Here is a 23937-nt window from a genome sequence, read left to right as displayed (position 1 = left end):
AGCAACACATACAGACTTTTTTAAGGTACCTGGAGGTCATCAATTCACTTTTTCCACAAAACCATAGAAGTTGTGCTCCTTTATCATTGAAGTAAAAGCTGTCCTTTCACACGTTGCTCTCTTCAGGATCTGTGATGATTTGCTTCTTGACCTCTAACATAACTCTGTTATTAAATTATTTCTATTATAACAACTTGTCATGGGAGCAGCATTGGTGTTCCTTGTGAGGTTCCTGATCCATAACTAGAGCACTCCAAACTGTAACCACAGTAAAAATAAATAAACTACACCTCTATTTAGCATTTCTCATACAGCATGACTGTTGAGTTGCCATAATCAAAATGCCAGATAATTTTGTTGGTGGTTTGCATTTCAAAGCCTGTCAACATAAAGGCCTAAGCGGAACTGTTCAGAAGAAAATGGAGGCTATTGGTCACACAGGATTATATTGTGACGTGTTTAGGTCTTGGGCAGGTGGAGGATTTGATAAAAGGCAGCTGAAGTCTAGACTTTTCTTATGCTCCATCCTAAGCAAACATTAATAGTAATATAATTGACTGTTCTTTCTTAAAACTGGAAAACTGAAATACTCTTAAAAAAATATTTCATACTATTGTAAAATATGCTTAATAAAAAGTGGGATGGGAATTGAAGCAGATCTGAGCTTCAAGAAGCTGTTTCTCTTGAAATCAAAAAGACAGGCTTTATTGCAATAAAACCTCCACAGTTTTATCTAGGGAGAACATAGGAATTATCAAGGAAGACAGAAAATACAAAGGGGTTGTGACCTCGCATGTAAGTCTTTGCTTCCACTTAACTCAATGCCTTTCTGAGTTGCAGCAAAGTCTCTTAGGCCCCTCTAGTGTCTGGCTGACAGCAAAGGCTTGCAAGAATTTTGCTTACTTGCTGCATTCTCTCAGTGAGCTGTGAGCTTCTTGCTACAGCTCTCTTGCATGAGATATCCTGCAGTTTCTGATCTTTCTATCTTCCAGGTAAATCCAGAGCATCTCAGACAAGAAAGAATTCCCTGCTTCTCTTGAGAAGGAGGGGGAAATCACATTGCTCTTTAAAAGAATGTAACTTACGAATTCCAATTATGTTTTGAATAATAATAGATACCATGATTTCCCAATAAAATTATTTTTATGTTGCTTGTGATTAGTTGGTGTTTTGAAGAAGCTGGCAATAATTAGGTATGGAGGGGAGGGGATGAGGGCAAGACCTCTAAGAAGGTAAAAATGAGGCTTGATAACCAGCTTTCGTTGTCTCCAGACAGGACTCCTGATAGACCAAGCACAGAGGATTTGTGAGGATCAAGTGCGAAAGGAAATCCACTGCACAGGTTCTTATCCAAGTTTTTTCACTTTGATTCACGAATCCCATCAAGTAACATAATTTCTGTCTTATCTTTGTAACTACAATGGAGTTAAATGAAGGAAGTGTATTTGCTCTGTTAAAACTTTAGTACACACCTATTTATGTACCTAAAGCCAATGTACCAATTTTGAGTGGCTGATGTACCCATCCCAAATCTTATTTATGTTTCTTGATTTGTTTAATATCTGCGTTTATATAGGCAGTCTTCAGGCAGTGGCATTGTTGAGGAAGACTTCCTTTTCATGTGGGAGCTGGGGCAGTTACCATGCACATCTGTGTGCATATAAATACAGCCCTAGCACTGGATAAAAGAGACTTCAAAGCACCGAAGTGCAAGGGGCCACTCCTTAATGGTCCATGCAGAAAAGGTGGAGCTGGTGGCAGTGATTTTCCTGATGCATTGAGGGAAATAAATGTGCCACATAAATGTGGTACCACAAAGGGCAATGGTGATGCCTCAAACTACTTGTTATCTACATGGAACCTCATCCCAGCAAAACAGTACATTTTTTAAAACAAATAATTCCGCTCAAGTTTTGGTCTCTCAGCTGAGGATACTAATGTATCTATTTTTTCTCCTCCTTCTAGAAGTTGACTTGAAATATATTTACCCAACACAAAGCATGGCAGGTACAAACAAGTGATTTTTGGGACAATAGTTTCTCAATCTGCCCTTGAATTTACCATATGTTCCAGTACTTCCTATTTTCTTTGCATTTTCGTTGCCTAACGTGGACTAGCCCCAGAGAATATCTGCAGGTGTTGGTAGGTCTGGTTATAGAAACAAGGCTGGGCATCAAATACATGTGTAAGCGTAGCGCCAGGTTTTTCTTTTTGGTAGCTGTATTTCTTTCATAAATATGCTTATGTATGAGCTAAGCTCATAGGAATCCTCTACACATACAAATGGAAAATCTGGATTTGGAATGTAGCAGCTGCTGAGTAGCATGAGTAGGTCAGGAAAGCATCATTTTAAACTAATGGTGGATTTAAGTATTAAAGTGTATTTTCTTCAGGATTACGGTTTTAGTAATATTTACTTGTAAGCAGGAACTCCCTTTTTGTTTCATATAAATGTTCAATCTTTTAAACTTTTCTATGTGGTTAAAGGTTAATATGTTCTTATGGCAGCAACTTCCATATGCTGCACTTTGTTTACCTATGTTTTTATTTGGGCAATGCAGAAGCTCTCAGTCTGCCCAAATGTTCTGATTTTTTATGGGTGATACTAATGAAGCTACAGTATTTTTTTCTCTCTCTCTCCCTCTTGGAGGCTTTTCATGATTCAAATTGCTTTTTGCCACCCTTTGCACTTCCCACTCTTGTACTTGCACTTTCTAGAGGGGGATGATTGGTATACAAATTGAATTTATCTTTAGGTGGTAGGAGTGCTGGAAATAATAGGACAACTCCTCTGTTTGTATGAATTCTAATACTCCATTTTAGTTGCAACTTCTTAAGACACCCAGATCCCCTTCCTAATCTAGTAGTACAATATATTTAGAGCTCTGTAGGGTATAGGATTCAAATATTCTCTCTAAATTGTATTACTATAAAATCTGACATGAAATTCATCTGCTGCTGCAATACTTCCTTGTGTGTTAGGTCTGCATGGCCAAGGTAGCTTTTGGGAAATGCTGCTGCTGGTAGCAAAATCCAATTGTCATGGATTAAGGTGTTGCACGGTGTTCAACTCTGCCTAAGAGCCAAACTAGCCCAGGATGCAGTGAAAGGATCCACTGGTTTTACTGCTAGAGCGATTTTAAACTCTTCTCGAACCTGTGATTCATTTGCTGTCTGTCAGTCCCTAAACAGCTGTTGGAGACTCTACTGTACACAACATCAGTGAAAGATTGAGAGGTGTGGAACTGGGGACACCACAAACCTGCTTTGTTGGTAAAACCAGAGTATTTTGTAATAGCACTCATTTTATCTAGAAGAGGATTGGACATTGGAGAGGCCCTGCCTTCCTCACCTTCAGCGAAAAGGAGTGTCTGTCACATAACTGATTGTCACACATATATTGCAGTTTCTTCTCTTGTTAAATAGATGTATTTCCAAGATTTTCCACCTGAACTTTAAACCATAATTAAGTATTTGGCCAGGACAAAAATATTTCCATATAATTAATTTTTCTTTTGCTGTTCATTGATGCATTTCAGCTTGTTGGTCTGCATTTTTTGTTTTCAACCATGAAACATCAGCATCCATCCAGACAGTGCCTGTGCAGAGTGGGAAGATGTATTGATTTGGCCGTACTTGAAAATAACTCTGTTAAATCTGTTATCGAAAACAGAGTGGTTTTCCAATGGCAACTGTGTAGAAGACTCCTGGAGAAACCATCACAACTCCAACCCTGTATCTGCCCCTAGGACAGATCTCTAAGGGGCTTCATTCTAACATCAATTTTGCAGTTCTGCTTGCATCTGGGGGACAGAGGAAAACACTTAATGTGATTCTGAAGGGTGGATTTTTTAAGAAAAGTTAAATCTTAACATGTTGGCTAAATAGGACTGAAACAAAATATATTTCCAGCTCCTGTATCTTGTTCAATTGTAGTATTTGCATGGCATGAACTATGTGAATATTGTTGCTGAGCACTTTGAGATACAAATGAATTCTGGCTTTAGAAATGTGTCAGAGTCAGGAAGAGTCCCTGCAGTGATACCCATCAGCTATGACGAGTATTTCTCACTTAGAAATACTTATCAGTGTAGAACATCAATACTTCTCATATTTTTAATTAAACTTCAAAAGCTTCTGTCATGCTGCATGTATAAAGAACATGGTCTGAAACAGAAATGAGAAAATGGAGATTGAAACTGACCAATGATCCTAAGAAGAACTCATTATTGGAACTGAAACAATAGTTTAAGGAAAACTCCTTCAAATACTTAACCAGGAAAGCATTTTCCCTGGGGTTTGAAAATCCTTCTACTACATGCTTAGGAAAATGACATGGAAATGCTTTCCTTGCTGGGAACTCCATTTCTATTCATACAGCAAGTCTAAGGGGAAATTTAGAGAAAAGTTCTTCTCAGAAACAGCACACTAGGAAAGTGATTATTCTGTTGGTAGAAAGGGGAGTCAGTGAGAGAATGGATGCAGTGGGATTTTTGCTGCCTTGTCAAACCAGAACGTCTTCTGCAAACAAAGGAGATCCTTCAATCAGCTGGCTTTACCAAAGAACTTGGAACACTTCACTTTTTTTTTTTTTATTAGCTGTCATTCCTCGACATGATGAATACTTACAGCAGTATGTTAAAAAAGATACAGTTAAGTCTCTTGGCTTCACTGCATAGCAGTCACAGCATTTTCACACAATCTAGTGCTTTCTTTCAGAATGATGCATATGGCATATATACGCACATATGGGGGCTGATGCTTGGTCCCAGTGAAGTTGGGGGGACCAGTGTTTGGCCCATAGAGTTGTATAAGATATGTGACTATGTATATATAAAATGCTTTACAATAAACATGACATATACAATCTTGAATTCAAAGATAAGCAGAATATATTTTACATCCATGTCAAGCTTATGGCCTGCACTTAAAAGTTTATGTACCTAAAATATTGGATGGATTATAGAAACAAAGAATAACAGTTTGCACCAATCAAAGTAATTTGAATACATATTCATGGCATGAAGCTTGCCTTGTGTTTTTGTTTTGTGTTTGGGGATGGCTTTTTTTTTGCATTTGCAGGGTTTCAAATTTAATTATCGATTTTTGTGGGCCGTGGGGATTATGGTGACATCAGGAGGGGAATAGGCATACTTTATGGACAACTCAGATTAGTGACTTAAAATAAAAGGCAATAAATTATGGCTGGTACCCTGTCTGGTACCTGAAAATAAAATTGTGACTACTTGAGTTTTTCCTTTCTGAGGAGAATTCATTTGGAAGGGCTGAGTGTGCCTTTTGTGTCTAATTTGATGGAAACTTTAACAGAAATTGAAACCCCAGATTGCAAAAGCTGTTGAGATCACCATGCAGTGTAACAACAGCCTTATCTCATTTACAGCTTTCTCATTAATCGTTGGGGAGGTTTTGGTTTTCTTCATGAAAACCAAGTTTATACAAAACTAATTGACCTGTGTTGTAGATTAGGTTAGACACAACTGCAGATCATGTGGTTTCTTTTCTTTTTCCTCCATAGACTCTACTTAATCTCAGCTACTCCTGTCTTTGTTCCTTGTATTCCAAAGGTACATGTTGTCAATAGTCATTTTATTCCCCATTTGACTGGTGGCTGAACCACTGACACTTACAAACACAAAGGTAGGTAAAATCTTTACTTAATGACAATGCATACATATGCATTAGTTTAACCAGCCTAAGATTTTCACTTATTATCACTTATTATTGTTAGTTATACAAAATTTTGCCTCTTAGATTATATGAAATCTTCATTTAGAGGAGCTAGATTTTAATCTCAGTTGTGGGGCATAAAAACATTTTAAGATCCTGCTTTTAACAGCTTTTTTCTTCTTTCTAGATATGAAAACCTTAACTCAGTTTGAAAACTTCAAAATCTTTCAGCTACACTGGCCCAGTGGGAAGGAAAAATAATTTACAAGGGCCTTCTGTAAAGTGGCTGATAGGGCTGACACCACCAAAATCTGTGTTATCTGCATAGCTTTTCTATTCTGTGCATCAGAAGCCTGCTGGCACACTGGGGAGAAACTCCAGTGCAGAAACCAGAGAATACCACACGTGTCACAACTGCATGTGCTAAGCACTGGTGCTGTGGGATTGGCTGTACCAGTCACGGTTTCTACAGGAAATCAGATGGTTGCATTTTGCATTACAGACACCCAGGAATCTGGCTGCCAGGCATCTGCTGCCAGAGCCTACCCTTTCTCAGCACTTCTGTCTGGAGCACCTGAGGCAAACTGGCCCAGGCCCAAACCTGTGCAATGGGTTTGGCTCACAAGTACAGAAGTGTTGCTGGGGCCACCCTGAACCTCTTTCAAGCACTGTTTCATTACACAAGGTGATTGAAATCTAGCAGGTATGTTCAGAGCACCAAAATCCCCCGTAATAATTTTGGCCCTTACTAGTTTGTAAGGGCCTGATAATTTTCAGAAGAGCTTTTTAAAGTTGGGAAGTTTTAACACGGTAAGAGCAAACTTGTAATGGAACTTGTAGGTTCCACTTGTAGGAAAGGGATTGAGTTTAATGTGGCTGTAACAAAATTTCATTTGTACCTAAGCTTTCTGGTTGGACCTATTTTCTGGAAGCTCTTCAGAAACAGCTTGACAATGTTTCTGTCAAGAGCTTTTTACGCTGCTAGATGCTGAGTTTAACTAAATTTCAGAACATTAAAAAAAAATTCTTTAAGCTAGATGGCAAAGGGCTTCCATTTCTTAGTAAAAAGATAAAACATGGGAAATTACATTGTTTTGTATGGACTTAAGTGCTTCTAAGCAGCGCATTACATTGCTCACATAATGTCCCAATAATTGCCCTACATCTTCAAAAGGAAAGGTACACCTAAAAAGCTCTAAAGTGGTGGTGCTTCCACCCCCACCACCCTCATGTGCTTAAGAAGACATTTATGCCCTGTAGTTATAAACCACTTAATTCTACTACAACTCTCTTGAGTGCCCTTTGCTTGCTGTGGTCCTTCTATTATATGAATCTCATTTAGATTAGTGGGAGGAAGAAGGAGGTTTTCTATTGGTTGTACCTTACATAACAGTGGAGGGGCAGAAAAACATCGCTGGAGTGCTTTGCGTGCTCACCATGTTTTGCCCCTTTTTACTTCACTGGCTTTCAGCCTCTTTTCTCTGAAGATACATACAAAGAACTAGTGGAGTAAATCATCCTTCACTAAAACTCATGCTTTTTATTTTCCTCTAAACACATTAGTCACCTTGTGAGCATGAACCTTCTCTCATCAAGTCAATATCCCTTGTAATTGAGAAAATGTATTATATTTTCCCTTGCACTTCTGTGAGTAAACATCTTTCTCCTGTTTCTCAAACACCAACTTGAAAAGCTCTTTCTTTGTTGGCTTCTTCAATGTCTTCACATCTCAACGTGGCTACCCAAATGTGACTTCTTGGCCATACCCGCTCGTTCTTTTGGAAAGCAGCTGTACAGATTTGATGCACAGGGGGTTCACAACAACACTGCACTTCACCTGAACGCAGTTATTCTTTCTGGGGGCAGAGGAGCAGGGGACAATCCCTTTGGTACAACGCAGTAGTGTCTGAGAATACAATCTCACTGAAATGGTGGAAGCTTAAGTAAAGTTTAATAAAGACTTTCAGAACTGAGGTTGTTTATGGCATAGTTAAGGCCAAGTATTTTTCACAAAGCTGAGATCATAGAAAATTCTTCAGCCACTATGATAGCTAAGAGGATTTTTAGTAGTCTGACTACAACACGTTTTTTTCCTTCATTGACTGAGACTAATCTAAAAGTCAGTTGAAGTATTCTTTTACTTAAAAGAAAAACACAAATGCATTTTGATGCTGACTATCTAAGGAGGGCATGAGGGGAAAAAATCAGCTACACTGCAACATCTCTCAAGAAAACAACTGAACTCCAGAACTAATGCTGTGCTTTGTAGATGACTAAGCTATTTAGTAAAAATTCACATATTTGAATAAATGGTAATCATGCTGAACTGTCAAATCATGTGGTGTTGCTGTGGGGCCTGGGGTTTTTTTTGAACTTAAAACTTCAGGCGCTGTGAAACGTTTGCCTAGACCGAATGTGCAAGGTGCCATGGATTAACAACACGGACCCATATGGAATGTGTTTGAAGTTTTCAAGAAGTTAACCTGCCAGACTTCATTCCTTAATGACCTTTGATACACCTTGGATAGTGGAAAGGCAGTTCAGAATCGTATCTTGTAATCGTATGATTTTGGCAGCCATCAGAAGATGAAGGATGCTAGAAGTTAAGGCTTTTATCCACAAACAATGGTGTATATTAATAAACTCTATACCATATTTACAAATGCTTTCTCTTGTATTAAAACTAACAGTATTCTGTTCACAGTGCCAATATTTTTACAGGTAGCAATCATCCCACAGTACTCCAGTATTTTGGCATGGGAATCAGTAGCGCTTTCTATTTACAGAAAATGTACACATATGAATATAAACAGGTAACTTGAAACAGTACTCAAAAGATAGATCTGTTTGTGTTTCAAAGGTTTAGACTTTACTACACCTTCCCTTTCGGCTGCGAGGGAATACTGTTCCTTGCAATGAGAAGATGCCCGTCTTTTATCCAAAGTGGCATAAAAATGATTACCAAAACAAGCCTTGTTACACTGAAGGTGTGTATACGGAGAGTAACTTCAGTCCAAGGTTTAGAGATCTGTTGTTTAGTGCACAGAATACAAAAGTTAAAAAGGCTTTTAACCACTAAAACAACACGACTCTCTGCCCTCTGCGAGCACTGTCCTGCTCAGTCCATGTCCTCTGGATGCTGGAGATGCTGGTGGTTTCATGTGCAGCCCTGCTGCCAGCCTAGAAAGGGTGTGGCGCTCTGGGCCTATATACATATGTCACAATATGACTTGTGGTAAATGAAAAGATCACCAAGAGTGCCTCTGTGCCCCCTGTCCTCTCAGCAATCCTCCCTGCTTCATGGCAGCTGGAACTGGCCTGGTTTCCCAGCTGCTGACTGGGACTCCGCGTCGGGGCAGATCGGGATCAGGAGTGACTAATGGCATCAGGCATGCGCAGAATGGAGGGAAGGGAGAGGAACATGAAGATCAGAAAGAAACCCAGAAGAACCATGGGCATGTTCATGAGGACCCTTAGAGCTTTGCCATTTCTTGCCTTTGCACAGTGTTGACAACAGGCTCCAGCTCCTTGGGACCTTTTTTGCTGCTGTGACCAAGACGGAGATAGCAGTGCTAGAAGGAAAAGTGCAAAGCTGCCACTAAGGAGTCTCTTCTTCATTTAAAGTCTGTTCCTGGCTGCCAGTCACTTGGCCTGAGTGGTCGTTGCTCCTACTGCTGCTGTGTTGCTTGTGGAGCAAACTTCTCCACTTGGCCTTGTTCCTCCTGAGATGGTTTAGCATGTTTTCAGATAGGGGAGTGTTGCCTGTAAATTGGGCCCACCTCTCAAAGAGTGGCTCAACGATGTATGTCATGAACCCTGGAGAAACACACAAGCGACAGCTGGTGAGCAACAAGTTCATTCCACAAGTGCACTGCCCCATCGAGTGCCTCAAAAACACAGAGCAAGGTAAGTGGCAAAAGCCCTGATGAGAAATAACAACAAACTCTCAAACAGACATCAATGCCTTTTGAAATGCACAGCTTTTGACCAGCACACAAGACAAGATATGGCTTTATCTGTGTGTGTCACAATAAACGCTGTGACACTCAGCAACCCTTTGAGGAGATTTCAGACAAGAAAGTAATCAGTGTTTAACACTGGCTGCAATTTTTTCCCGTGGGTATTTTCCCCCTATGCAAAGACTCCTTTGTCTTTCTGTTGAACATTTGGCTTAGATAGATTTCTTTTTGAACATTTTAATTTAGAACACATTTTTAACTCTTATAGTATCTGCAGCTCTTATTGTTAAAACAACTGGATTGGAGTGGGGCATGTGGTGAATAAAAGTTTCTCTTAAAGCTTCTGCCATATTGAGAAAAACACCAAGAGAATGAAACTAATACTTACCAATCTGGATGCTTGGTACTGTATCCTTTTGCTGATTACAAAGGGGGCTTATTTCCAGTTCAAATTTTTGTTCCAGATCACCTGCAAAAAAAAAAGGGGAAAAAAAATCTTTTTCTGACACTTTTACATAGGTATCTCTTCTCCATACCTATGTCACACTCTTACAGTGTCTGCAACTGTGTGAGGAGTTGGAATCTTCTACTAATGATGACCATAGTAAATTCTAAATACCTTCCTTTTCTGGACCTTTTCTTTTTAGGTATCAGAGCAACCAATAATCCACACAAAGAAAAATCGAAGAAAAGACGACTTTAGATGAACATTTCATCTGACCACATAAGTGTTCTGAGAACCTTAATTTTTAAAATAGACTCTCTTATGTGAGAGGTTTTTAAGACACTGTAGTTCATTTACTACTTGTTCAGATCACTTTCTACCAGAAAATTGCAGTGTATCAATTTTAGATTTACAGTAGTACTGCAGTGGAATTTGCTAGTGTGTTCTTGTGGAAGTGGCTCGTAAAGGGAAGAGTGTTGGAGCCTGGAATCCCACAGCTGTGGCTGCACTAACAAACTGGTAGGGGCCAAAGCATGGACTCCAGTAATGTTTCAAGTGTCAAGAGCTATGGAGGTCAAGTTATAAATGTGAAAAAAGGATGAAATTAAAAGTCTGTCTTATTACTGTGCAGTGTCTGGGTATCAAGCTATGCCTTTGCTGCTGCATTGAGCATATTATATTTCCTGGGTCATCCACGAAGTGCCCAGAGAGACATCTGCACAGGACTGACTTGAGACAGAAAAGCAGTTGGCTGAACTCCTAGCCACCTTCATAGCAGAGTATTTGACTAACTGGACCAGGAGGTCTCCAGTTCCAAATCTGGGACTGTCCTGAAGATTCCTGCAGGCAGCTCCTGCTGTGACCAGCCCTGGGGACTGTTTTGAATTGTTGGAAGAAAAACCTGCCTGGGGGATCTGCTCGCTCCAGATGCCACCTCAGACTGGCCCTGATGCAGAACTGACCAGGTTTGACATTGAGAAGACACTCATAAACAGTCAGTAGAAAATATTCCTGCAGAAATGGTCACACTAGACAGGCTTCTGTACATAGTAATGGCAGGAGATATTTTTTATGGAGTTGAAGGTAATCAATAGCAACGACCATGCTGGATTTAAGAATTCAGCAGAAAAACATCTCAGAGGATGTAATTTGGTCACTACCATGCCAAGACAACAGTCACTTTTTCTGCTGAAGGGACTACATTCCCCATGCCTGCAATTACTTCATGCAAAGATTGCTCTGAGTTAAGTTTTGGGTGTAGGGGTTTCCTTAAAACAAACATTCTCTGTTTATGAGTGCAACACGTTCATCCTTTGTGATTGTTAGCCTTCCCTGCCAGTGTACAATCCTCGTTACTGCAAGAGGTACAGGACCTTTCCTGTCTACAGAAAGGAAGGGAAGTGAGAGTTAACTGTGTACAAGCTAAGATGTGCCACTTCCCCTCACACAATAATATTTTGTCCATCTGATTTACTAGTAAGAATGTAGTGAGGGCTGGTTAGGAAAATCCTTCCTGTAAGAAAGACAGACCTGCTAGTTTAGACAAAACACTGTATTCAGCCCATAAAGAAATATTTTGCTTTAAATCCACTGTTTTTGTTTAAAGCTCTTTTCTCCCCATAAACAGTTTTTGCTATTGTGCTATTCAGGTTCTATAGCCCCATATAAAACACTGTGTGCATTTCTAAGCCTTGCCTTTCTTCCCTCTGCAGCATGGAATCACTTCTTAAATGTGAACAGAGTATTTTCAGTTCTAATTGAGTACTTAGAAAATGTCAGGAAAACAATTTTAGCTTCATGAACAATCAAAAGGGACAATTTAGCAAAACTGAGACACAGTAAAAACTTTCTATGTTTCCAAATGTGCAATTTGTCTTCTTCTCATCTACCCCTCCAAAAATGTCTGACTAAAAGAAAGTTTCTAATTCCAGTGATATCCCCTCTGTAGGTGTTCTGGGTAGAAAATGATTGACTTAAAGTATATCCATATATGTCTGGCTCTTCTTGTCTTTCAGAAATCACTTAATTGACAAAAATAAGATTTGCTTTTGCATGGTAAGAACACTGGAAGATCAGGATCTGAGTCTCTATTAAAATGGCCTTAGAAATGTTCTATTAAAAAATGTTGAAACTTTATTCCAGAAGGAAGATTAAACAAAGCACGAATTCTGGTATTTTCTGTCTCATCTATAGTTAAAAATCAAAATATGAGACTTTATGGTTTCCAAATATTAAACATAGTGCTGAAAAATACCTTCAAGCCCCATCATTGTGTGTAAGGGAGTAGAGAGGTCTACAAATACACTTCAAAGTGATAATGGTATCTAAATGCATGCTATTTAATACTGGGGGTGTTGTACCACTGAACAGGATTATACAGGCACTAGTGATAATCAGACCACAGTTTCTGTGTAATCGTCCCACATAAAATGCTCCTTTTCCCCCTGTGGTGCTTCTAACTGGTCTCATGTACTCAGCTATCCCCTTTCAGTGGTATATTTTAGATGTTAGATGAACAAATTTTGAGGACAGTAGAAAAAGCTTACATTTGTAAGAGTTGAGCTGTCTTTCTCAGCATGGTCCCCTAATACGCTACAGGTGAGATACTGCACCTCATGAGATGCCTGCTGATTATGCCTTCACTACACATCTGACTAACTAAACCTGCACTGGGCAAGTTGCTTATGTTGCTTCAAAGGCATCAAAGTCAAAGACATTTCACCAGCTTAAACTGACATTGGCTGAAAATTAACTTGCTGACCTGTTTTTCCTTGTTACAGGCTAACTATACCAGGTACCAGCTCAGATGTGGCTTAATTTTGTGGTGCAGAATATAAAATGAACTAAGAACTTCATTGTGTGCTCTTCCACTTGTCTTCAACTCTCAGGATGCTCTGAACAAAGAATTCAGCACTGATTAAACTCTGCTGCACCCTGTATTGTAGCACAGCATGACCTTGCCTATGCAGATAGAGCCAAATGGTGTAATTACTGTGTTTCAAAAAAAGCCCTGCTTGACTGTGCTCTCTGCAGGGGTCTGAAAACATTTGCAGTAGGTTCTAGCTGAGGTTTGGCTTGCCTGCATTGGCCCTTTCAACAGCATGCTGGGAAGCATGTTTGAACCCTTTCTCTGCATTTGCAGGCAGAAGAATGCGTCATATTTGGTAAACAGTGAGGGTAAGGCTCCCATCAGCGTTGTAGTGGGAGCACGGAAAGCGAGACAAAACCCAGTGTGAGGCTTTTGGGGCAGCGTGGCGCCGGCACCATTCCAGCTCAGAAACACTCATGGTGACTGGAGGGTCTCAGAGAAGAACCCAGTCATGGGCTTTGCAGCTGAATTCAAGTGCTGAGGCATAGCAAAACCCTCCCTCCTGCCTGATGCTGGTAGAAGAGCAGAGAAACACTTGTTGCTCTTCTACCCCTTCCCACTTTTCCAATGGGGCAGTGCATCTATGAAGAGCTCATTCTCAAGGGACATATCAGTTCTGCCTCTGGCTTGTCACACAGAAACCATGGAAAGCTGAGGTGGAAGGGACTGCTGTGAGCTGAAGGGGCTGACCTTGCCGGTAAAACTCTTCGCAGACCCGTTCACTCCACTGCTTGCTCAGATCCCAGACCCGGCAGGGATTGCAAATGTCAGCACACTTGAGTGCAATCTGAAAGCAAGAAGAAAAGCAGTAATGAGAAAGGAAGTTACTGTTCAGCAGCGTTTCAGCAGTAAATCTGCAGCCATGGAACTCCCAGGCCCCAGCAGCGATGCCGGGAAGGGTTAAGATTACCTTTCAGAGGCTCAGCCAATTGTGCCCTTTGAGGAAAGAGCATTTATTTAAGCTGCAAACAAAACTTTCATTCAGCCCTCCACTTTACCGTAGTGAGAACAAGAGCAGGGCCAAATTCCAAGGCTGCAAAGTGTTTTGGATATTCCTTGGAAGGAATAAGCCAACAAAAGCCTCAGGCTGGCTCCTGCTGACTGCTTGGCACAGCATCCATGGCTGATGACAAGGAAGGGAAGAGCCAAGCTGGTGTATTTGGGCATGATTCCTCTGTGGTCTCAGTAAGTGACCTTGCATCTCACTTCAATTACACTTCATCCCAATGTCTGCATATTTTTGTTTACAAAGCTAAGCACAGGGCTCTCCACACTGCCCCTGGCCTGGTTTCACTTAGTTAACTAGTACTTTTTAGTGCTTTGTAGGAGAATGAGTACAGGGGAAAAGGTTTTTAAAACTGAGTAACTACTTCAGAAAAGTAAACCATGTAATAGTCTGCCTGTCTTACTGCCTTGGAACAAAATATCATATGCCTTGTTTCTTCACACACTGAGCACAGTCATTCAGTCTGACAGAAGTCAGAAGTCATTCTGGCACCCAGGAAGAAAACGTAAATATTTCCTCTTAAGAGTTCAGACCTGTGAACCAGCAGAGGGAAATCTCCAAGTCATTCTTCTCTTTGGGTTAAGCTGATTAGCCTTAATGTTATTGTCTACTGCAAGGACCTTTCAAACATTCTTTAGCTTACTCCAATCAATCAAGAGTTCTTGATCTTTTTCTTTTATTCTTCCATAACTAATCAACCAGATAAGTGAATCTTACTGTCTGTTCCCTTGTTCCTAAGTTCCTAGTGCATAAAAAGCTTGTTTTTTTTTGCCGTAGCTGAGAGCTGTAATTCCTCTGCTTTTGGTATTTGCACAACTTTCTCGCCTTATCTGTCCAGAAATATGGTCAGCCTGTCACCCTGCCCTGCACACTCTGTGCAGGAATCTGACAGAAGACTGTGTTTGAGACAGAACAGGTGAGAAACTACTACATTCCCCATGCTGCTGGAGGGGGAAGAATTAACAGATCAGCACTTCTTCCCCTGCAGCTGTCACCTTTTCCATGACTTTGATGGAAGCAAAATATGTAGGTGCTTGTTTTATAAATGAAAATGATTACTTCAAATTCTTTATGTATTTAGGAATGAAATTAATATAATTTCTCCAAAGAAGCAAGTATATGTAGCTACATTAATCACAATAATGCTTTAATAGATAGAGGTTTATTCTGAAGAGTCTGCTAATGACTGCTGCTTAGCTGGAAGAACCAGTATGAACCTATTTGATTTTTGAATAAAGCATGGACTTTCCATTAGCTGGTCAGATGCACTAGAGAAGCATCTGCTGCCATGGCAACAGCTGTCTCTGCAGAGGCAGTTTCTGAGCATCCATCACAGAAACAGGACTTGGAGACCTGATGTCAGGCTGTCCTGGAAAGAACACCAACGAGGGGGCTCTCCTTCACAGTGCTAAAAAATAACGCCAGTGGAGTGACATTTGCCAGAAGAGAGAGACACTACAACTGAAGAGAAGCAGTGTTCTGGAAATAAAATAATCTAGCTTATCTCCATTCCTTAGCATTTGACACTCTCCTGTATCTGTTGCATTCACAGCTTTTTAACTCAAGGAAATTACATAAGGAAATACTGGAGGCAAACTTATGCTTGCCTGATGTGCCAGAAGGTGGCAGAAGGGAAGTGCTTATGGTAATAGGTAAGGAGAGGCTGATGTACAGACATACTATAATATATTACTCTTAACATATACTAGGAAATACTGTGATCTGAAAAATTAGTACAAACAATAAAAAAAAAAAAAAAAAAAGACGTTACCTGAAGCATAAAATGTCTGTCCTGTGCATCCTCCAGCCTCAAATCCTGATTGTCAAGATGAGATTTCAGACGGATCAAAAACTCATTCTGCCTGTTGATGTCTGTTGCCAAGATCAGGGAGCCCAACTGCTGCTCAATGTCCTGTCTGCAATGAAGGTAAATAAGCCCCTTTAATCATGGAACCATTCAACATTAAGAGCTCAAAACAACCTGCACTGGATCACTGGAGCTGGCATAAAGCTCCCACTTTCTTTATGGACCCCAAGTCTGATCTGCTTGGTCAGTCTCTGCTGGGTTTTGCAGGGTACAACTGTTCTACCTGCCCAAATGGGTTCAAGAAGAATAGATAATGTAGAAGAAAAATGCTTGTTGGCACAGGTTGTTCTAAAAGCTTCTGAGAAGTGCTAGGAAAGTACAAAAAAACCCACCCTGAAACAACAGCATGTTTCATCAAGAAAAATGCTCACGTCTTACTTCAGCTGCTCAGAGCTGAGCGGTGAATACTGCAACTTTGAAGTTGCAGTCAAAGTTGTGAAGGTCTAGACAGAAGTCCTTTAAAGTTGCTGGTCTGATGCAAAGAATTTCTGGAGGGATATAGAGCTTACTGCTTCCAGGTAACTTGCTTATATTCTTGGTAGGGTCACCTGTGATTTAAAACGTATTACTGCAGTCTGTTCACTGTCTCAATCTCCCATCCTTGGTGGGACTAACACAAGTAAAAAGCTAACAGCAACTTGGCTAAGGTGCTCATGTGGCTGCTCTTTTTTTGCTTTACCCATAAAGACTGAACCACATTCCCTCAGTGATGTGTGGAAGTCTCCAGCAGTCTTGATGCTCCTCGACCAACTCCTTCAATTTCCTCTTTTTAATCACTATATCTTTCCATTTTTGGTTGGTGCTATGTAAGATGAAAAATGCCAACAATCCATCTAAACAATCCCCCAACTCTTGCTGGGAGTCTGTGTTCCTGGTGCTGAGAGTGGCCATTCCATTCCTGTGCTGCAGAAGTGGGTAGGTGTTAAAAAACACCTCTGCTGCATAACTTTGTCTCATGCTTTCACAATGGCACCAAGAAGGTGCAGGAAGTTCGGCCTATTCTGAAGCCTGGGCCTCTTTGCCAGTGTGCTTTTAAGAAGGGAGAAGGAGGCCATGGCCTCGTTTCAGTGATTCTGGTGGACACTTACGTGACCTCCTTGGGCAGGTGGGCGAGCAGCCGTGACTCCCGAAGCATGCCTATGGTGGAGCGCCAGTGGTGGTTCTCCAGCACCGACACGTTCTGGGGAGGAACAACACCCACAAACGCAAGGATTAGGATGGTATCCATGGTACAGGTACACATATGGATTTGCCAGATCACATGATATCCAGAGCTGGTTGGACAAGCTGTAACATGAGCCTAAAATGAGTGCTTTTCAGCCACAGTTGGATTAGAGTAATTGGTCTAGATTTCTACAGTTAAGGACCTTGTGCTTCTGGGTTTCTTAGCTAAGGTCAGTCCTAGAGGCCTGTTGTTCTGCAGTTTTTGAATCCTGCTGTGAACAGAGGAGCTAATCTCATCTGAGTGGGAGGCAGTTTGCATTCTAGCAGATTTATTAACAAATAAATTAAAGCAGGAGTGCAAAAGCTTATTTTTACCTCCTACTGATTCCAGGCTGACTTTTCAGTCTCTACAGTTTGAATGCAGAGCGGACAAGAAAAAGAAAACTAAACTGCCAAATTTCCCTTTGAGTCAGGGAACTGCAAACTGCCTGCAGCTGTTCAATGAAAGCAAGAGGAATAGCAGTACTGCTGAGCATTTGCAGGCTTCAGCAACTTAGTCTGCAACAAATTTTGACTTCTCTTTGTTTCCTTGCTTTCAACAAAGTGGAACCAAAGTTAGGTGGGAAAAAAACTGCCAGGGAGCTGAAACCCAGCTTTCTAGGTTGTCAGTAAATTACAACAAATTTGGTATCTTTTGTCTGATGACTTGAAATTACTATCCTAACACACAATGCATTTTCCCATCATCACTTGTTTAGTTCACAGAGTACTTTCTACCACAAAACGCCTCAGACATGTCACTTGTTCAGAAACCTCTATCATATGTTCCCTGTTTTGGGCAGTTCACAGCTTTTGCAGTAGATGAGCACTGGGTAAGAAAAACAAAACAAAACACAACCAAACCTTTTGAGCAGGCAGCAGAACAAGGACTCCACCCTGTCACTGCCAGCTGGGAAACTGGAGGGAGAATCCCTCTCTCCAGCCACTGCTGACTTCTAGCTCCCTCACACACAGTCCCACAGCTCTGAGGTATTGCTGCCATAGTACTGCCTTTCCTGTGGGACATGATGTGCAGCTCCCACTTTTCCAAGAGGGACTGAGCAGTATTTTCTGCCTAAGTCTTCCCCATCTTCCTTTGTAGTCCTGTCATATCTAATGACTGTTCAATAACTAAACATTGCATAAGCAAGATCCAATTTGCATTTTGATCATCTTGCCTAGTGCAAAGGTGAGAGTACAAATTGGATTGACTTCCTATCACACTATTTTCCACAGTGCTTTTTGTTGCTTCTGAATTCACAGAAACAATGTTGCTTTGGTATTTCTCTGGGTTTGTCCATTTGTTTCCTGTACAAAAATCACAGATTCTGGGGGAAAAAACCAAAGTAAAACCAAATCCAAAACTTTCAAACCATGTAAAAACCAATTCCTTTTCTTAGGAAGAGCTGATGGACTCAGATCACAACATCAGTTATTCAATACAGAAATTACTTTTGACAGCAGTTCTGTTCATTTGCCAGCTTAAATATCCCTTTTCTCCTTTTGCCTAAATACATCAGGATGGACTTTTGCAACCCTACACTCTGACCAAGAAAAATAACAGAATGTAATAGCACATAATAACATTTTTTTTTTCACCTGCCAAGTTACAGAGCTGAATTCTGGTCCCAAGAGTCACCCCAAGGCCATAGGCTGCCATCTTCCTACTAACTTGGACAAACTCTGATGTCACCTCTGGCTTTTGGGAAGGTTTGCACTTGTTTAAGAAAGTACCTGTGAACACAGTCTTGTGACTGATCTGACTGCATCCTTGGCACATTGCGACCAGGGAGATCCCCCTTGGAGCACCCTGTGTCCTCACATCCCTTCCAGCATGGCAACCTTACTTACTGTGAGGAGCTGCTTCAGCAGCACCTGCCTCAAAGAGGGAATTACACTCCATGGATGCAGCTGCTCCTTGGCCATACTGAAGGCCAGCAAGAATAGGGCTGAGAAGTGATGTCGGCATCTGAGACCCTTCCAGCATCCAATTAGTAGTTACTCACAGGAAAAAGCACACTCAGGTAGTCATCTCAGAGTATTTGCACTTCTCTAAGTTTCTGCACTTTGCCTGCTGCTATAAAGGGAACCTCAAATTGATACTGCCGCACTGTTTAGTTTCCCACACTGAAACTACAGGGAGGAGGGAAAAGGAAAGGTCACGTTAACAAGCAACAACAAGCATGAAGTCATATGATTCTCCTCTTAAATGTAAGGAGCCAGGATCCCTGAAGTGGCTGCCAGCAATTAGTAGAGTCAGCTATTCCCCCTAGGAACACACTAGTGCTTTATTAAGACTGATTGCCATGAGCTATCTGGTCACCCAGGCTGATGGGAGACAGTCCATGCAGGGAAAGTCTCCGTGCCAGCCTGCAGACCAGGGCTCCCAGCTCTGCTTCATGTGGTGTTTTGGTTTTTTAAAAAACTGAGTAATGCAGCTTTGCTTTAAAGGCTGCACTACAGGAAGCTTCTATCACATTTACAGCCCTACACATCGCAGTAGATTGCTATAACAGAGACTTCAGGACTATGACAGTTTATTTTACTTAAGCTACCACAATATCTGTTACTTAGTCTGAGCTATTCGAACCACTGCATTCAACATACATACTGGAAAAAGAACAGTATCTTGAAGAGAGGGGAGACTTGCTACTAACTAGGTGCAGAGCAAACTTAAACTTTAATTCAAAGTCAAAGGGAATCAGACTTTCTTTCAATCTCTTCAATCTATTCTTACTCATTGAGCAGTTGGTTTAACTACACAATGTTAAATAGTAAAAAATGACACTTATTATTGGAAGTGTTGCTTTTAAGGAAGATTGCATAAGAGTACTGTTTTTACTGATGCCCAAAATGTACTTTCCTATTTCCAGCCTACCCACATTAAAGTTGTAAAGTGTCCTTTCATAGTTTTCTGAAATGTTTTGTACTACAGATATGTGATCTATCCACACTTCTAAAGTTTTACCCTTCATTTAAAAGCCAGACAATGCAAGTTAGAAGCAAAGTCTGCACCACATTACAAGGAATGTTGTTGTGCTCCTCACAGGAAAATTAAGAGACCTCCAGACCACCAGAGTCACCTTCTATGCTCTTAACTGTCCTTGTAATGCTGGAGACTTCAATGAACTGCTTTTATCTTTCTAGAAAATTATGGTGCGTGCAATCACGTGCAACAGACCTTAGAAAATTACCCTACAGATTACAAAACAAAGTTTTTTGCATCATAAAATACAGATTTAGTTTGAAAATAAATACTGAAAGCTCCGTCTTGGTGATGTCCTCCTGAAATATGACTCTTCTCACATATGCACTTCAGAAGCTGTCAAACACTTTACATCTTTGTCATGAACTGACCTACCTCATTTTGCAAAACCTTTTCTTCCAAATGTAAATGTAAAGTTTGAATTTAAATGTCAAGAGACATTTAAAAGCATAGAAATGCCATACATGGATAAGTCCACTGTCTCAAAGACAGATGACTGCCAGCTCTGTTAAAACTTACTTTCATTTGATCCTTTTGCTGATTAATCCCTGCAGTTCTGTGTCTCTGCTACTTAAAAACCAAAAACCTAAGAACTTTGTTTCAGTTTCAAGCAGATGTTAAAGTACATGTTTGAAAGACTATTCACTAAATCTAAGTTTTTGACTAAAAATGTTTTCAGCAAAACTTTTTTCCAGGAGTTATTTTTATTGGCATCCATATACTGTATACTACTAAAATCTTTGGAAACAATGTGGGATCATTTTCAGTTAAAATAACTCAAACTTGCCAGTGCATGTCTAAAGTAGGGTACTTCAGATCTCATTTGCTGTTGAAAGATTTCATTTTCTGCTTTGTCACTGCCTTTTCTAACCAATATTTGTAAGTATATTCAACCCCAAATACCTGAGCAGAAACCACTTCTCCAAGATACCAGTATTTTAGCTGTATGTCTTTCAGATTAGCCTGATTTTTCAACCTAATTATGAAGTGCTGTTTGCCACCATTAACTTGAGAAGGAATTGTCTGTACCTTTCCAAAAAACAATGGGTTTTGTGGAATGGCTCTACTCATTCCTCTTCAAAGCACCCTTAGCATTGCCAAAGTACCATGGCTTAGGCCCCTGGCTTTTTTTTCCCTCTTCACTCAGCTGGCCTGGCTTAGAAAAGACCAGAAACCTATTATGTCATACCCATATGTTTCTGGACCAGAAACATATGGGTATGACATAATAAGCTGCATCAGCTTATGATGAGGCCAATCACAAAATTTTCAGTGTTTGAGCATAAACTGTGCCTTGGCTGGGGCTCCCACAATCCAGCCCATTCCCATGTCTGAGGGCAGTACAGTTGCACCATTACACAACCAACGTCTTACGGGAAAACCCAAATGTTGCTTGTGTAGGGTAGAAAAAGAGAGGCTCTCTTATCAAGCAGTAAGCACATCACAGCAATCTCTCAATTGGCTATGTATGTGTATGTAGATATTAGTGAGTCTTCTTCAGGTAGGTTAATTTTTAATGTGGGATATTCTGTTTCTGTCAACCTCCACAAAGGCTGAAACTGACTCTTCAGAAGTGGCTGGAAAGCAGCCCAGTGGGAGTGGGGGCTGGCAGCTGACTGAACATGATTCACTGTGTGCCCAGGTGGCCAAGAAGAACAATGGCATCCTGGCCTGTATAAGGAATAGTGTGGCCAGGGCAGTGACTGTCTCCCTGTACTCGACACTGGCGAGGCCACACCTTGAATGCTGTGTCCAGTTCTTGGCCCCTCACTTTAAAAAGGACACTGAGTGCTAGAGCATGTCCAGAGAAGGGCAACAAGACTCATGAAAGGACCAAAGAACGTCTTATAAGGAGTGGCTGAGGGAGCTGAGGATGTTTAGCCTGGAGAAAAGGTGGCTCAGGGGGGACCTGATTGCTCCCTACACCTACCTGAAAAGAGGCTGCAGGGAGATGGGGCCAGTCTCTCCTTCTGTGCCTGCAGTGAGAGGACCAGAGCGAATGGCCTTAAGCTCAGACGGGGGAGATTCAGATTAGATAGTAGAAAAAAATTGTCTGTTAGGGTGGTCAGGCACTGAAATAGGTTGCCCAGGGACGTGGTGGAGTCACCATTCCTGGAGGTGCTTAAGAGGTGTCTGGATCTGGTGCTGGGTGAACAGTTGGGTTGGACATGATGATCTTAAAGGTCTCTTCCAACCTTCATGATTCTATGAGTCTGTGATTCTAAAGGCTAGAAATCACTACTAACTCCATTTATTACCTGTGAATTATGGCTAGTGCAACCAAAATGAAGATCTACTCTGGCAGAAAATTGCTCTGGCACATTGTATATATAAGTACAATGCAAGGAATAGAGAGATGTGCATATATAATAACAACGTACACATGTGTGTGGAGATTATACTCACAGGACAGTTTTAGATAAAATACAAAGCCACAATGATTGCCATGGGGCAAAATCTCAAATATATTCAAAAAGCACCACAAAAATCAGGCAGCATGGGTTCATTGCTAGTTACGGAACAAGCGAGTCTGTGTTTTTGTTTCAGGAAGTTTTCTACCACTGCTTGCCAGAGCTGAAAGGATGGATAGTAGGTGAAGGACAACTCTGTACTGATCTCAGACTTATGTTTCTCTCTGAGATCTTTTACTGGCTGCTGTTAGAAACAGGACACTGGTCTAGACAGCCTGTGGTGTGACCTAGTGGCTTGAAGTTCTTTCTTTGTATCTCAAGGAATGTTACTGTAAATGTCTAAGACTTTTCCTTTGGTTTCATCTGTCTGTCTTTTTTTTAATGCGGTGTTCATTAAGTGTTTAATTTTACTACAGCCTTACAAATCAAAGGTTTCCTTTAATGCAATACCAATTTAGAGCATGCCTGCAGCTTATCTGCTCACTGAAAGAAGATGAGATTCTCTTGTCAAGATTTTAAATGTCCTATCCACAGTTCCTCACCCCAGATATCTACAGCAAAAACAACCCAGACAACTGATCTGGCTTAAATGTCGTCTAAAAAAAATGTGACATTTCCACCTCTTCTCCTGTATCAGCTTTGCTTTAAGAAGTAACATCCAGTGAGGTGCTTGACTGAAACTGTCCAGACTCCAAAGTGCAGGATCACTTGACCCACATCCTCCCACTACCAGATTTTGGCATTAAAAGTTCACTGCAAATTGCTTAAACTCTCCTTGACTGCATTTTTTACGTTAGCAACTTGATGAGCAGTTTTACCTGGTACAAGCTGGCAAGGTGGTGTTTAGTTTTAATCAGAAAGGGTTGGTTGACCCCTGGGTGATCCACGTCATGAGCTGCAGCAGCGAGCAGTCCAAGCATGATGTCCGATGGGGTGAGGAAGTTGGCAAGCTGAATCATCACACATTAATCACAACAAGAACAGGAACAGTAAATATTTTTTTGTAAATAAACAAACCAGCTGACATCATGGCACAGAATGGGTGTGCTGGCATTTGTGCACATATGTCAAGTATAAATTTTGTGAACAATGTTTTTAAGGTAAATGTTGAACATACATCTATAGAGATATATACTACATTATCATCTTTTATTACAGTTTGTATTTCTTATCTCTTTATTACTCATGGCAATATAAGGATGGTTGTAATAGAAGGGCTTCAGCATAGTCTCATTTGGTTTAAAAAGCAAACAGGTAGGCTGGCAGGTTGGCATATGTCAGCATCCCTTGTAAGAGCTCGGCCTCTCCCAGAATTTAGTAAAACCAACAAAAAATCAGGCTTCAATTCTCTAGCATAGCACTGTGTTATAAAATGCAGAGTTTATCAACTTCTGAAATTTCAGCCTTGGCTGTTAAATATCTATCTCAGTTCAAGTATATGTATATTATTAGAGAACATAATTTACCTCTCTAACTTCAAACATTCAAGTTGGAAACCCTGTC

The 23937-nt window shown here is 40.7% G+C and overlaps 1 protein-coding gene across 2 annotated transcripts in view; it reads right to left on the bottom strand.

Annotated features, from left to right (window-relative positions):
• Positions 1 to 5074: 5074 nt before the first annotated feature.
• Positions 5075 to 23937, bottom strand: part of PDE7B (phosphodiesterase 7B) — a 170744-nt gene continuing 151881 nt past the window's right edge. For both annotated transcript variants that reach the window (XM_030945699.1, XM_030945698.1), the window contains 6 exons: positions 23253 to 23384; positions 16923 to 17014; positions 15739 to 15883; positions 13652 to 13748; positions 10036 to 10116; positions 5075 to 9504 (listed from right to left, as the gene is read on the bottom strand). In XM_030945699.1, the coding sequence (XP_030801559.1) occupies positions 9287 to 9504; positions 10036 to 10116; positions 13652 to 13748; positions 15739 to 15883; positions 16923 to 17014; positions 23253 to 23384 (765 nt within the window). In that variant the 3' untranslated portion in view covers positions 5075 to 9286. The remainder of the gene's footprint in view (positions 9505 to 10035; positions 10117 to 13651; positions 13749 to 15738; positions 15884 to 16922; positions 17015 to 23252; positions 23385 to 23937) is intronic.

Source organism: Camarhynchus parvulus, chromosome 3, assembly GCF_901933205.1.
Source record: "Camarhynchus parvulus chromosome 3, STF_HiC, whole genome shotgun sequence".
Taxonomy (NCBI): Eukaryota; Metazoa; Chordata; class Aves; order Passeriformes; family Thraupidae; genus Camarhynchus; species Camarhynchus parvulus.
The sequence above is the reverse complement of the archived record's forward strand: the minus strand, read 5'-3'. Positions and strand labels throughout refer to the sequence as shown.